Below are 15,985 nucleotides of genomic sequence, written 5' to 3' on the forward strand. Positions count from 1 at the left end.
TTGGCCAAATTCAAATGGCAACAGTCTAAAGGATTCATCCAAATAATTCACACCTTATAATTTATTAATGTATGATGCTGGATTCAATTGATGCTTTCTGGACATGATGGGTAGCCTAATGTCATTCAAAACTAGGTAGCCTAGTTTGTCAGTTGACCTATGAGAAAACGCAATCAAACATCCCAAAATGACATGAATTGTTGCTTTTATGCTGGGTGACGTTGGCGACACACTGTTACATACTGTCCCGAGGTATATCCCTAGAAAATTGTTGCGCCATGATTGAACACCACAAACAATGTTAAACAAAGGTTTATTTGTTTATGACTGTTGTTCCAAAGATAGGAAAAACAGAATCAGCGAGGCAATGCACTCAAAACGCCCCGGAGCCCGGACACTGGACATTCTTTCCTGCATGCCCTCCCTTCCCAAGTAGCTTAACCCTTTGGCCTCCTCCCATAGGCCCTACCATTTCTACACCGTGCCTCGAACATACTGTACATCTTCCTGGCAGATGGGCTCGGGTATAGGTATATCTATCTATTCACAGCACCAGCGAGCTATGTACACTTCTTGAGATAGATCCTTGTGACTGGTTGTGGGCAGAACGCAGCGCAGCCGGAGGCAGCTACTCCAAATAGTTTTACATCGCTCTGTCTGCAGTGCACATCCAACAGTGAACCTCAAAACTTCAAAATGGGGTTTTAGCTGTTTCTATATCGACGTCGGACCTATTCGAGAATTATTTTAGCCGCTTGCCGGAGAAGGGCAGAGAGGGGATAGAGTGTGTAATGAACGACACGGATAAAGAGCATGAAGGAGGCAGAGGGAGAAGGGAAACAAGAAAATCCGAGAAAGATCAGGTTTGGCTCATCTATTATAAACACGTGTGAGTTACTCAACTATCACTCAATTCCACATGTTATAAGCCTGTGTCATTTTGGGTAGTGCATGCCAAAATCGTGCGCGTAAATGGTACAGTAGGCTACTCACCAAGTGATTCCGTGTTAAATGTTTAACTGAAAGCAGCGGTATAGTGTTACTTCTATAATATAATAAAAACGTTTATCCCGAAATATTAAATTTCTTATCATTGAAATGTATTATACATGTACATCTGTCTGGTTTTAGACCAGGTCATGCCACTATCTCTGTTGCATCCTTTAGTTATTAATGATGTGGTTCACTGAATGGATAAAAGGCAACATAGTGCTGCCCTCGTCATTGACCTGTCAAAGGTTTTCGATAATGTTGATCACTAACTAGGATTTCAAAGGCTTTCCTAAACATCATCTTAATGAACGCAGCTGCCGCTTCATTAAAGCTGTTAGATGCAGTTTATCATAGCGCACGGCCCTTTATTACTGGCAACAATTTTAGTACTCATCACTGCATTCATTTTAGTAGAACCTCTTATCCAGAGCAATTAGGGTTACGTGTCTTGCTCAAGGGCATAGATAGATTTATCATCTACGGGATTCAAACCAGCAACCTTTCGGGTACTGGCCCAACACGCTGAACCGCTAGGCTACTTACCGCCCATACCTGAGACCAGCATTTCCTACCAGAATGTTGTTTGGCCCTCTTTGATGTCGCATTAAAAAAAGTCCCACTGCACCTAACATCAAACTTTAGACACGAGTTACCACTTAGGGATGGCTAACTCTGGAAATTCCTTTGGTTTCTACTGAGTTAGGTAAATAAGGTTTTAGTTTTCTTGCACCTTATTTGTGGAACAATCTTCAAAATGTTCTTAAATTTGATGACCTGGTGCCTCTGGGGCAACTGATAGAAAGCTGATTGAGGACCTTATTACTGATAAATGTATTTGTTTTATGACCATGTTTTTCTTTATGCTTGCATTTTGTGTTTATATTTTGATGTGTGTATTTTCAGTAATTCATGTAATTCAGGGCTGTTTGTGAAAGACCTTGGTCCCAGTATGACTCCCTGATAAAAAATAAACAAATTAAACAAAAACATTTAGGGTTAAAATTGCAGTACCCTACTGTGGCAGCTTGACCCAAGTGGGTTTACGCAGCAAGTGGATGGTCGTCAATTGTCAAAAACAACAGACTAGTTGGAAGAGTGATATCCTAAAGGAAAGTGTGCCCACTTTGAAACTTTCCAACCAGACTACCCAGCTAACAATTCTAGGGAAAGAGAATGTTTTTGTAATGTTACCTGTAATGTCCCCCTGATGTTTGAGTGTCCAGTTTTCCATTAGTTAGGGTAACAAAATAACATTTTATTTGTCACATGCGGAGAATACAGCAGGTCACCTTACAGTGAATTACTTACTTACAAGCCCTTAACCAACAATGCAGTTTTAAGAAAAATAAGTGTTAAAGTATTTACTAAAATAAACTGAAGTGATTTTAATTTTTTTTTTTTTAAAGAGCAACAATAAAATAACAGTAGCGAGGCTATGTACATGGGCTACCAGTACAGAGTCAATGTGTGGGGGCACAGGTTAGTCAAGTTAATTGAGGTACATATACAAGGGGGTAGATGTAAAGTGACTATGCATAGATAATAAACAGAGAGTAGCAGCAGCGGTGGTGGGGGGACAATGCAAATAGTCTGGGTAGCCATTTGATTAGCTGTTCAGGAGTCATATGGCTTGGTGGTAGAAGCTGTTAAGAAGCCTTTTGGACCTAGACTTGGCGCTCCGGTACCGCTTGCCGTACGGTAGCAGAGAGAACAGTCTATGACTAGGGTGGCTGGAAGCTTGGCCCCATTGACGTACTGGGTCTTACGCACTACCCTCTGTAGTGCCTTGCGGTTGGAGGCCGAGCAGTTGTCATTCCGGGCCGTGATGCAACAAGTCAAGATGCTCTCGATGGTGCAGCTGTAGAACTTTTTGAGGATCTGAGGACCCATGACAAATATCTTCAGTCTCCTGAGGGGGAGTTTGGACCATGATAGTTGTTTGGTGATGTGGACACCAAGGAACTTGAAGCTCTCAACCTGCTCCACTACAGCCCCGTCGATGAGAATAAGGGTGTGCTCGGTTCTCCTTTTTCTGTAGTCCACAATCATCTCCTTTTTCTTGATCACGTTGAGGGAGAGGTTGTTATCCTGGCACCACACTGCCAGGTCTCTGACCACCTCCTTATAGGCTGTATCATCGTTGTCGGGTGATCAGGCCTACCACTGTTGTGTCGTTGGCAAACTTAATGATTGTGTTGGAGTTGTGCTTGGCCATGAAAGCACAACTCTCTCTCTCTCGGAGAAGGACCTGAGCCCTAGGACCATGCCTCAAGACTACCTGATGACCTGATGACTCCTTGCTGTCCCCTCCCCAGTCCAAGTGGTCGTGCTGCTGCTCCAGTTTCAACTGTTCTGCCTGCAGCCATGGAACCCTGACCTGTTCACCGGATGTGCTACCTTGTCCCAAACCTGCTGTTTTCAATTCTCTGGAGACAGCAGGAGCGGTAGAGATACTCTGAATGATCAGCTATGAAAAGCCAACTGACATTTACTTCTGAGGTGCTGACCTTTTGCACCCTCTACAACCACTGTGATTACTATTATTTTACCCTGCTAGTCATCTATGAACATTTGAACCTCTTGGCCATGTTCTGTTATAACCCGGCACAGCCAGAAGAGGACTGGCCACCCCTCATAGCCTGGTTTCTTCCTAGGTTCTGGCCTTTCTAGGGAGTTTTTCCTAGCCACTGTGCTTCTACACCTGCATTGCTTGCTGTTTGGGGTTTTAGGCTGGGTTTCTGTACAGAACTTTGTGACATCATCTGATGTAAGAAGGGCTTTATTAAATACAGTGCCTTGCGAAAGTATTCGGCCCCCTTGAACTTTGCGACCTTTTGCCACATTTCAGGCTTCAAACATAAAGATATAAACTGTATTTTTTTGTGAAGAATCAACAACAAGTGGGACACAATCATGAAGTGGAACGACATTTATTGGATATTTCAAACTTTTTTAACAAATCAAAAACTGAAAAATTGGGCGTGCAAAATTATTCAGCCCCTTTACTTTCAGTGCAGCAAACTCTCTCCAGAAGTTCAGTGAGGATCTCTGAATGATCCAATGTTGACCTAAATTACTAATGATGATAAATACAATCCACCTGTGTGTAATCAAGTCTCCGTATAAATGCACCTGCCCTGTGATAGTCTCAGAGGTCCGTCAAAAGCATCATGAAGAACAAGGAACACACCAGGCAGGTCCGAGATACTGTTGTGAAGAAGTTTAAAGCCGGATTTGGATACAAAAAGATTTCCCAAGCTTTAAACATCCCAAGGAGCACTGTGCAAGCGATAATATTGAAATGGAAGGAGTATCAGACCACTGCAAATCTACCAAGACCTGGCTGTCCCTCTAAACTTTCAGCTCATACAAGGAGAAGACTGATCAGAGATGCAGCCAAGAGGCCCATGATCACTCTGGATGAACTGCAGAGATCTACAGCTGAGGTGGGAGACTCTGTCCATAGGACAACAATCAGTCGTGTATTGCACAAATCTGGCCTTTATGGAAGAGTGGCAAGAAGAAAGCCATTTCTTAAAGATATCCATAAAAAGTGTTGTTTAAAGTTTGCCACAAGCCACCTGGGAGACACACCAAACATGTGGAAGAAGGTGCTCTGGTCAGATGAAACCAAAATTGAACTTTTTGGCAACAATGCAAAACGTTATGTTTGGCGTAAAAGCAACACAGCTAAACACACCATCCCCACTGTCAAACATGGTGGTGGCAGCATCATGGTTTGGGCCTGCTTTTCTTCAGCAGGGACAGGGAAGTTGGTTAAAATTGATGGGAAGATGGATGGAGCCAAATACAGGACCATTCTGGAAGAAAACCTGATGGAGTCTGCAAAAGACCTGAGACTGGGACGGAGATTTGTCTTCCAACAAGACAATGATCCAAAACATAAAGCAAAATCTACAATGGAATGGTTCAAAAATAAACATATCCAGGTGTTAGAATGGCCAAGTCTAAGTCCAGACCTGAATCCAATCGAGAATCTGTGGAAAGAACTGAAAACTGCTGTTCACAAATGCTCTCCATCCAACCTCACTGAGCTCGAGCTGTTTTGCAAGGAGGAATGGGAAAAAATGTCAGTCTCTCGATGTGCAAAACTGATAGAGACATACCCCAAGCGACTTACAGCTGTAATCGCAGCAAAAGATGGCGCTACAAAGTATTAACTTAAGGGGGCTGAATAATTTTGCACGCCCAATTTTTCAGTTTTTGATTTGTTAAAAAAGTTTGAAATATCCAATAAATGTCGTTCCACTTCATGATTGTGTCCCACTTGTTGTTGATTCTTCACAAAAAAATACAGTTTTATATCTTTATGTTTGAAGTCTGAAATGTGGCAAAAGGTCGCAAAGTTCAAGGGGGCCGAATACTTTCGCAAGGCACTGTACATTTGATTGATTGATTGATTGATCAGCGAGTACAGAAAGGGACTGAGCACGCACCCCTGAGTGGCCCCCGTGTTGAGGATCAGCGTGGCAGATGTGTTGTTACCTACCGTCACCACCTGGGGGCGGCCGTCAGGAAGTCCAGAATCCAGTTGCAGAGGGAGGTGTTTAGTTCCAGGGTCTTTAGCTTAGTGATGAGCTTTGAGGGCACTATGGTGTTGAATGCTGAGCTGTAGTCATTGAATACCATTCTCACGTAGGTGTTCTTCCAGGGTCTTTAGCTTAGTGATGAGCTTTGAGGGCACTATGGTGTTGAATGCTGAGCTGTAGTCATTGAATACCATTCTCACGTAGGTGTTCTTTTGTCCAGCTGGGAAAGGGTAGTGTGGAGTGCAATTGAGATTGCATCATCTTTGGATCTGTTGGGCTGGTATGAAAATTGGAGTGGGTCTAGGGTTTGTGGGATAATGGTGTTGATGTGAGCCATGACAAGCATTTCAAAGCATTTCATGGGTACATTTAGTCATTTAGGCAGGTTACCTTGGAGTTTTTGGCACAGAGACTATGGTGGTCTGCTGGTTGGTATTACAGACTCGGTCAGGAAGAGGTTGAAAATGTCAGTGAAGACACTTGCCAGTTGGACAGCGCATGCTCGGAGTACATGTTCAGGTAATCCCTCTGCCCCTGTGGCCTTGTGAATGTTGCCCTATTTAAAGGTCTTACTCACATCGGCTACGGAGAGCGTGAGCACACAGTCATCCGGAACAGCTGATGCTCTCATGGATGCTTCAGTGTTGCTTGCCTCAAAGCGAGCATAAAAGTAATTTAGCTCGTCTGGTAGGTTCATGTCACTGGGCAGCTCGCTCGTGGCTGTGGATCCCTTTGCAGTCCATAATAGTTTGCAAATCTTGCCACATCCGACGAGTGTCGGAGCCTATGTGGTATGATTAAATCTTAATCCTGTCTTGACCCTTTGCCTCTTTGATGGTTTGTTGTAGGGCATTGCAGGATTTCTTATAAGTGTCTGGGTGAGTGTCCCGCTCCTTGAAAGCGGCAGCTCTACCCTTTAGCTCAGTGAGGATGTGCCTGTAATCCATGGCTTCTGGTGGGAGTATGTACAGTTGAAGTCGGAAGTTTACATGCACATAGGTTGGAGTCATTAAAACTTGTTTTTCAACCACTCCACAAATTTCTGGTTGACAAACTATTGTTTTGGCAAGTTGGTTAGGACCTACTTTGTGCATGACACAAGTCATTTTTCCAACAATTGTTTACGGACAGATTATTTCACTTATTCACTGTATCACAATTCCAGTGGGTCAGAGGTTTACATACACTAAGTTTACTGTGCCTTTAAACAGCTTGGAAAATTCCAGAAAATGTCATGGCTTTAGAAGCTTCTGATAGGATAATTGACATAATTTGTGTCAATTGTAGGTGTACCTGTGGATGTATTTCAAGGCCTACCTTCAAACTCAGTGCCTCTTTGCTTGACATCATGGGAAAATCAAAAGAAATCAGCCAAGACCTCAGAAAAATAATTGTAGACCTCCGCAAGTCTGGTTCATCCTTGGGAGCAATTTCCAAACGCCTGAAGGTACCACGTTCATCTGTACAAAAAAATAGTACGCAAGTATTAACACCATGGGGCCACGCAGCCATCATACCGCTCAGGAAGGAGACGTGTTCTGTCTCCTTGAGATGAACGTACTTTGTTGCGAAAAGTGCAAATCAATCCCAGAACAACAGCAAAGAACCTTGTGAAGATGCTGGAGGAAACAGGTACAAAAGTATCTATATCCACAGTAAAACGAGTCCTATAGTGACATAATCTGAAAGGCCGCTCAGCAAGGAGAGGCCACTGCTCCAAAACCGCCATAAAAAAGCCAGACTACGGTTTGCAACTGCACAATCGGGACAAAGATTGTACTTTTTGGAGAAATGTCCTCTGGTCTGATGAATTTTCTTTTAACTGTTTGGCCATAATGACCATTGTTATGTTTGGAGGAAAAAGGGGGAGGCTTGCAAGCCAAAGAACACCATCCCAACCGTGAAGCACGGGTGTGGCAGCATCATGTTGTGGGGGTGCTTTGCTGCAGGAGGTACTGGTGCACTTCACAAAATAGATGGCAACATGAGGGAGGAAAATTATGTGGATATGTTGAAGCAACATCTCAAGACATCAGTCAGGAAGTTCAAGCTTGGTCGCAAATGGGTCTTCCAAATGGACAATGACCCCAAGCATACTTCCAAAGTGACCCAAGTTAAACCATTTAAAAGCAATGCTACCAAATACTAATTGAGTGTATGTAAACGTCTGACCCACTGGGAATGTGATGAAAGAAATTAATAATTCTCTCTACTATTATTCTGACATTTCACATTCTTAAAATAAAGTGGTGATCTTATCTGACCTATGATAGGGAATTTTTACTAGGATTAAATGTCAGGAATTGTGAAACTGAGTTTAAATGTATTTGGCTAAGGTGTATTTGAACTTCAGACTTCACGTACGTTCCCTGTTGGGATGCATCAATGTACTTATTTATGAAGCCAGTGACTGATGTGGTGTACTCCTCAATGCCATCGGAAGAATCCCGTGAACATATTCCAGTTTGTGCTTGCAAAACAGTCCTGTAGCTTAGCATCTGCGTCGTCTGACCACTTCCGTATGGAGCGAGTCACTGGTACTTCCTGCTTTAGTTTTTGCTTATATGCAAGAATCAGGAGGATAGAGATATGGTCAGCCAAATTGAGGGTGAGGGAGAGTTTTGTATGCTTTTCTGTGTGTGGAGTAAAGGTGGTCTAGAGTTTTTTTCTCCCTCTGGTTGCTCTTATAACATGCTGGTAGAAATTTGGTAAAACTGATTTCAGTTTGCCTGCATTAAAATCCCCGGAAATATACAATATAATATAAAAAAATATATATATATATAAAAAAATATATATATAATATAAAATATACAATTTGTAGTGTATTCAAGGTTTAAAAAGGTATAGAAAGTTTGTAAATACCACTTTGAAATGGCAAACTTAATTTTCCCTTAGAATTGTTTTTATCAACCCCTACAAAAATGGCCATTAATTATAATCCACATAATATTTCACATTTCTCAGGATTATTTTCCTGCTGTTGGAAACTGTCTCAAATTAAGATCTTATATCTGTATGCAATATGCACAACTGCCATTGATCCGAGAAAAATAAACAAAGGAGAGATAATTGTAGGCTGGAGAAGAGTCCGTTCAAGAGATCAAATAGAAAGACAGTGAAAGAGAAGGTATTACACTTGTCTTATGACACCTTGTAGCTTGTCCTCTCATTTGCCTTTCCTGTCTCTATCTCTAATGTACTCTGTTGAATAGTGGTGCTTGAGTGCACTGGCTCAATATTTGCATGGAGAGAGAGAGAGAGTGCGTGTGTGGACCTCGCTTTGTGCACGGGGGCATTGTCATGCAGAAACAGGAAAGGGCCTTCCTTAAACTGTTGCCACAAAGTTGGCAGCACAGAATCGTCTAGAATGTAATTGTATGCTGTAGTGTTAAGATTTCCCTTTTGGAAATAAGGGGCCTAGCCTGAACCATGAAAAACAGCCACAGACCATTATTTCTACTCCACCAAACTTTACAGTTGGCGCTATGCATCGGGGCAGGTAGCTTTCTCCTGGCATCCACCAAATCCAGATTTGTGCCGTCGGACTGCCAAATGGTGAAGCGTGATTTATCACTCCAGAGAACGTGTGTCCACTGCTCCAGAGTTCAAAGCTGGTCTGAAAAATCTGAATCCACCCTTCAAGATTTGATTACGCGGACTGTTACATGTTCCGGGTAACCTCGAAGAATAATATCGACATATACGCTGATTTGGTGAGTGAGTTTATAAGGAAGTGCATAGGAGATGTTGTATCCACTGTGACCATTAAAACCTACACTAACCAGAAACCGTGGATGGATGGCAGCATACGCGCAAAACTGAAAGTGTGAACCACCGCATTTAACCATGGAAAGGTGACTGAGATTACGGCCGAATACAAACAGTGTAGTTATTCCCTCCGCAAGGCAATCAAACAATCGAAATGTCAGTATAGAGACAAAGTGGAGTCGCAATTCAACGGCTCAGACACTCGACGTATGTGGCAGGGTCTACAGACGATCACAGACTACAAAAAGAAAACCAGCCACGTCACGGACACCGACGTCTTGCTTCCAGACAAACTTAACCTTCTTTGCCCGCTTTGAGGATAATACAGTGACACCGACGCGGCCCGCTACCAAGGACTGTGTGCTCTCCTTCTCCGTGGCCAACATGTGTAAGACATTTAAATGTGTTAACCCTCGCAGGGCTGCCGGCTCAGATGACATCCCTAGCTGCATCCTCAAAGCATGCGCAGACCAGCTGGCTGATGTGTTTACGGACATATTCAATCTCGCCCTATCCCAGTCTGCTGTCCCCACATGCTTCAAGATGGCCACCATTGTTCCTGTACCCAAGAATTCAAAGGTAACGGAACTAAATGACAGCGCAACAGCGCCTCTTCAACTTCAGGAGGCTGAAGAAATTTGGCTTAAGGTCACAGTTATGAAATCTTAGGACACTAAAGAGACCTTTCTACTGACTCTGAAAAACACCAAAAGAAAGATGCCCAGGGTCCCTGCTCATCTGCATGAACGTGCCTTAGGCATGTTGCAAGGAGGCATGAGGACTGCAGATGTGGCCAGGGCAATAAATTGCAATGTCCGAACTGTGAGACACCTAAGACAGTGCTACAGTGAGACAGGACGGACAGCTGATCATCCTCGCAGTGGCAGACAATGTGTAACAACACCTGCACAGGATTGGTACATCTGAACATCACACCTGCAGGACAGGTACAGGATGGCAACAACAACTGCCCGGCTTACAACAGGAACGCACAATCTCTCCATCAGTGCTCGGACAGTCTGCAATAGGCTGAGAGAGGCTGGACTAAGGGCTTGTAGGTCTGTTGTAAGACAGGTCCTCACCAGAAATCACCGGCAACAACGTCGTCTATGGGCACAAACCCACCGTCGCTGGACCAGACAGGACTGGAAAAAAGTGCTCTTCACTGATGACTCGCGGTTTTGTCTCACCAGGGGTGATGGTCAGATTCGCGTTTATCATAGAAGGAATGAGCGTTACACCGAGACCAGTACTCTGGAGATACTGACTGTTACTTTTGATTTTGACCCCCCTTTTGTTCAGGGACACGTTATTCCATTTCTGTTAGTCACATGTCTGTGGAACTTGTTCAGTTTATGTCTCAGTTGTTGAATCTTATGTTCATATAAATATTTACACGTTAAGTTTGCTGAAAATAAACGCAGTTGACTGTGAGATCAAGTTTCTCTTTTTGTTGAGTTTAGGTAGAGTTATTAAAGTGACTATGCATAGATAATAACAACAGAGAGTATCAGCAGTGTAAAGGGGGGGAGGTGGCCATCTTGAATGCAAATAGTCTGGGTGGCCATTTGATTAGATTTTCAGGAGTCTTATGGCTTGGGGGTAGAAGCTGATTAGAAGCCTCTTGGACCTAGACTTGGCGCTCCGGTACCGCTTGCCGTGCAGTAGCAGAGAGAACAGTCTATGACTACGATGGCTGAAGTCTTTGACAATTTTTAGGACCTTCCTCTGACACCGCCCGGTATAGAGGTCCTGGATGGCAGGAAGCTTGGCTCCAGTGATGTACTGGGCGGTACACACTACCCTCTGTAGTGCCTTGTCTGGTGAGTATGCAGGCCATGGAGGAACTGTGACATTTTCAGCTTCCAGGAATTGTGTACAGATTCTTGCGACATGGGGCCATGCATTATCATGCGGGAACTTCTTATTTAACCTTTATTTAACTAGGCAAGTCAGTTAAGAACAAATTCTTATTTACGATGACGGCCTACCCTGGCCAAACCCTAACCCGGACGACGCTTGGCCAATTGTGCACCGCCCTATGGGACTCACAATCACAGCCGGTTGTGATACAGCCTGGAATCGAACCAGGGTATGCAGTGACACCTCTAGCACTGAGATGCAGTGCCTTAGACTGCTGCGCCACTCGGGAGCCTAGATGAGGTTATGGCGGCGGGTGATTGGCGCGGCAATGAGCCTCAGGATCTCGGCACGGTATCTCTGTGCATTCAAATTGCCATCAATAAAACGCAATTGTGTTTGTGGTCCGTAGTTTATGCCTGTTTATGCCTGCCATTACAGTTGCAACCGGGATTCATCCGCGAAGAGCTCACTTCTCCAGCATGCCAGTGGCCATCGAAGGTGAGAATTTGCCCACTGAAGTTGGTTGTGACACCAAACTGCAATATGGTTAAGACCCTGGTGAGGACGACTAGCACACAGATGAGCTTCCCTGAGATGGTTTATCACAGTTTGTGCAGAAATTCTTTGGTTGTGCAAACCCAGTTTCATCAGCTGTGGAGGTTCTGGACTGGCCAAATTTTCTAAAACAACGTTGGAGGTGGCTTATGGTAGCGAAATGAACATTTAATTATATTTCAACAGCTCCAGTGGCTATTCCTGCAGTCAGCATGCCAATTGCACGCTCCCTCAAAACTTCAGAAATCTGTCGCGTTGTGTGACTGTGACTGTCTGTGGCGCCGGAAGCTCTGGACTGGGAATTGTCGCCGGAAACTCTGGACTGGGAACTGTCACCGGAAACTCTGGACTGGGAACTGTCACCGGAAGTTCTGGACTGAGAACTGTCGCCGGACGCTCTGGACTGTGGAGGCGCGTCTCCCCGTGTGCCCACCCCCAAAAAATATTTTGGGGCTCTCGTGCTTGCCTCGTTGGTAATACTCCTCGGAACGTCGCCGTTCCGCTTTCGCTGCCTCAATTTCCTCCCTCGGACGGCGATACTCCCCAGCCTGTGTCCAAGATCTCCTCCCAAGTCCACTCCTCCTGTACACACTGCTTGGTCCATTTGTGGTGGGATCTTCTGTCACGCTCGTCGTATGAGTGAGACCAAGGCGCAGCGTGAATAGAGTTCCACCATATTTTTTATGAACTGAAACTCAACAAAACAACAAACAATCAAACTAACCGTGAAGCTACTAGTGTGCATACAGGCACCTAACTGTAGACAAGATCCCACACCAGAAAGTGGGAAAAAGGGCTGCCTAAATATGATCCCCAATCAGAGACAACGATAAACGGCTGTCTCTGATTGGCAACCATATCAGGCCAACATAGACATACAAAACACCTAGACATACGAAAACCCTAGACATACAAAAAACCCTAGAGTACCTACCCTAGTCACTCCATGACCTAACCAAAATATATAGAAAACAGAGATATCTAAGGTCAGGGCGTGACAGTGACAAAACTCCACATTTTGGAGTGGCCTTTTATTGTCCCCAGCACAATGTGCACCTGTGTAATGATCATACTGTTTAATCAGCTTCTTGATATGCCACACCTGTCAGGTGGATAGATGATCTTGGCGAGGGAGAAATGCTCAGTAACAAAATGTGAGAGAAATAAGCTTTTTGTGCATATGAAAAATGTCTGGGATCATTTATTTCAGCTCATGAAACACTTTACATGTTGTCTTTATATTTTTGTTCAGTGTAGTTTAAACTTATTTTGAGCAATAAAAAAAAAAAGAATATGCCTAGGCCTTTTCAGGGAGAGAAGCATCAATCGGTCCTCTTTCTTGCTGAAAGGCTATGAAATAGACTACAACTGTGGTAATGAACTAGCGGGGAAGTTTGAATGGCGAGAGCAACATGTAGCTCTGGTGTGATGTGATCACATTGGCTAAGTTGATACATTGCTGCACTGATGCATTTCAAACGTAAAAAACTGGCAGTGAAAAATGCATTCATTCATTGACACAACGAACCCACAGACCTGTCAGTGGCCATGCGTGAATAACAATTTATATTGATCAACAGCCTATTTTCGGATGTCAAAAGACGGCCAAATCAAACCTGTTCGAATAAATAGTTGACGGATTGCAGCAGGGCGATATTTTGCCATTGGTGTTAGCTGTGTCATAAACAAGATGTTCTCTTAATTTGTTTCGTCCGAGTTATTCAGATTAGAATAATGGAGGTCCCTCTTGTCTTGACCAATTTTTTGTAAAATCCTCCTTTAGTTTTACTGCCCTTCCCCCCCTCTTGTTTGGAATAACCTGGAAAATTCCTTGCATCTTTATTCCCTCGTGCTGGGAGGGCAGTTTAGGACTCAGGTGTTAAAGGAGAATTTTCCTATTTCTGAAGTAAATCTCTTGTTTTTATGTAAATTACATGTTATAGAAGGATCCAGACACTTTTTTTGTGATTTGGCTTATGTCGTGGAAGTTACTACTAAGGACTCCAAGTCAAAGCTAAATTAGCATGTCTTTATTATCACGGCCGGAGAGGTTACAACCAACTTAATTCTCAAAGTACAAGTCTGTCAGAACCTCTGAAGGGGTGCCTTTATACTCATGCCCAAACTAGGTGTCTCTGCTCTCAGGGCGCAATAGGCTGATCATGACCTTGCACACATAGTTTCTAGGCGTTGGGCCAAAGTAACAATATGTTCCCTTCTTTCTGTTCTTCTATCAGTCCTCTCCCTGAGAGCAGTCACAGAACATCCTAACACAATAATCAGGAAACAACACGCTACATGTCGTCACGCATTTGCAGAAACACAGAGGACACAACAAATGTCCCACTACACTTACTTTTGAGAAACTTACCGCAGCCGCAATTCACTTTGTCATTGCTCGTTGTGCTGTATTAGGGCACGCAAAATACATGCTTCAAAAACACCCGAATACGTCCTTCTAGAAACAGACCTGGTCTCAGTATAGTGATGTAGGTCTTTAGATGTTGTACACAATAAATTGTGCCATTCTGAACTTAATCTGCAACGTTATATTCCATTTTATGCGAGACGTTTTTTCTACAAGCTGTACTGCGCAGGATGTGTCTTGTACTATAGGGACACACTCGACTTGCACAGCTGTATGGGGGAAACAACGCAACTCGACCAAAATTGATATTTTGAAATCTCTCCCCCCTTTCTTCCTCTTTCTACCTCTGTATTTTATGAAAACTTCTGACCCACTGGAATTGTGATACAGTGAATTATAAGTGAAATAATTTGTCTGTAAACAATTGTTGGAAAATTTACTTGTGTCATGCACAAAGTAGATGTCCTAACCAACTTGCCAAAACAATCGTTTGTTAACAAAGACTTTTGTGGAGTGGTTGAAAAACAAGTTTTAATGACTCCAACCTATGTGCATGTAAACTTCCGACTTCAACTGTATGTTTACTGTGAAATATAATGACTACATTGGTTTAATCGCCAAAACACAACATAATGATATCTTCGCAATTTAGTTATTTTAACAACCAGTTCATCCAATAGCAAAAAATATTAAATACATGTTTAAAAATGGCCCTTTTAATGTAGTCTACAGCACTGTAAATTACAGAACCTTACACTGTTTTCACATTATCCAATAAATACACCAACCATAAAAATGTTCTAAACATCAAATGTCCATCATTTCCTTTCCATGTGTGATTAAAAGTGTGATCATTGAAGGAATCTTTCACCATGTAATCAAATGAAAGACATTTAAGAAACATAATGTTTAGCAGACACAAGTTTGCATCAAGCCTGTCCTAAGCATTTGGCTATAGGTTCTCATTGAAATCGCAGGGAATATAACTGTTTATGCACCTGGGGGACAAAATCATCATAGTAGGACATTTGAGTGTATATGATTTTTTTTTTTTACAGACAGATTTTAATTATGAAGTTCTCAAAATCAATATTAGGCAAACTAGTTTACATGTAAAATCAATAGGGTTTACAAAAGGTTTAGGTGATAATCAATTAAAAGCAGTTGGATTAAGTAAGAGAAAAGACTCATATCAAAAGTAATGTGAGCATTGCATTGTGAAAGGACATTATTTTATTTGAACATTTATTGCAATGTGAAACATGTATTTCTAGATGAAACTGTTTAAATTGGGTTCAAAAGTGACTGTATGATTTTGTGTGTTAATGTGCTTAGAGTTTTTAAACACATTTTTGATGATCTCTTGAGTTTTTTCTAAGAGTTGTGAAAATTTACTTGTGAAAATTGCACCAAAGCGATAAAAAAATATAACAAAGGGAAGCAGAGCCGAGAGCTGCCCAGTGACACGAGCCTACCAGACGAGCTAAATAACTTCTATACTCGCTTCGAGGCAAGTAACACTGAATCATGCATGAGAGCATCAGTTGTTTCGGATGACTGTGAGATCACACTCTCTGCAGCCGATGTGAGTAAGACCTTTAAACATGTCAACATTCACAAGGCCGCAGGGCCAGACGGATTACCAGGACATGTACTCCGAGCATGCACTGACCAACTGGCAAGTGTCTTCACTGACATTTTTAACCTCTCCCTGTCTGTGTCTGTAATACCAACATGTTTCAAGCAGACCACCGTAGTCCCTGTGGCCAAGAACACTTAAGGTAATCTGCCTAAATGACTACCGACCCATAGCACTCACGTCTGTAGCCATGAAATGCTTTGAAAGGCTGGTCATGGCTCACATCAGTGCCAACTTTAGGTTATT

At 42.9% G+C, this 15,985-nt stretch overlaps 1 protein-coding gene across 4 annotated transcripts in view; it reads left to right on the plus strand.

Annotated features, from left to right (window-relative positions):
- Positions 1-392: 392 nt before the first annotated feature.
- trpm4a (transient receptor potential cation channel, subfamily M, member 4a) overlaps positions 393-15,985 on the plus strand; it is a 62,521-nt gene continuing 46,928 nt past the window's right edge. Inside the window, exon 1 of one of the 4 annotated variants that reach the window (XR_005035052.1) lies at positions 393-863. Coding sequence is in view for 1 of the 4 variants with exons in the window: in XM_036937947.1 (XP_036793842.1) it covers positions 792-863 (72 nt within the window). In the remaining 3 variants the exon portion in view is untranslated. Of the gene's footprint in view, positions 890-15,985 lie in introns of all 4 variants that reach the window. The other 3 variants (XR_005035053.1, XM_036937947.1, XR_005035054.1) reach the window with 3 other exon arrangements.

This window comes from Oncorhynchus mykiss, chromosome 12 (genome assembly GCF_013265735.2).
Source record: "Oncorhynchus mykiss isolate Arlee chromosome 12, USDA_OmykA_1.1, whole genome shotgun sequence".
Classification (NCBI taxonomy): Eukaryota; Metazoa; Chordata; class Actinopteri; order Salmoniformes; family Salmonidae; genus Oncorhynchus; species Oncorhynchus mykiss.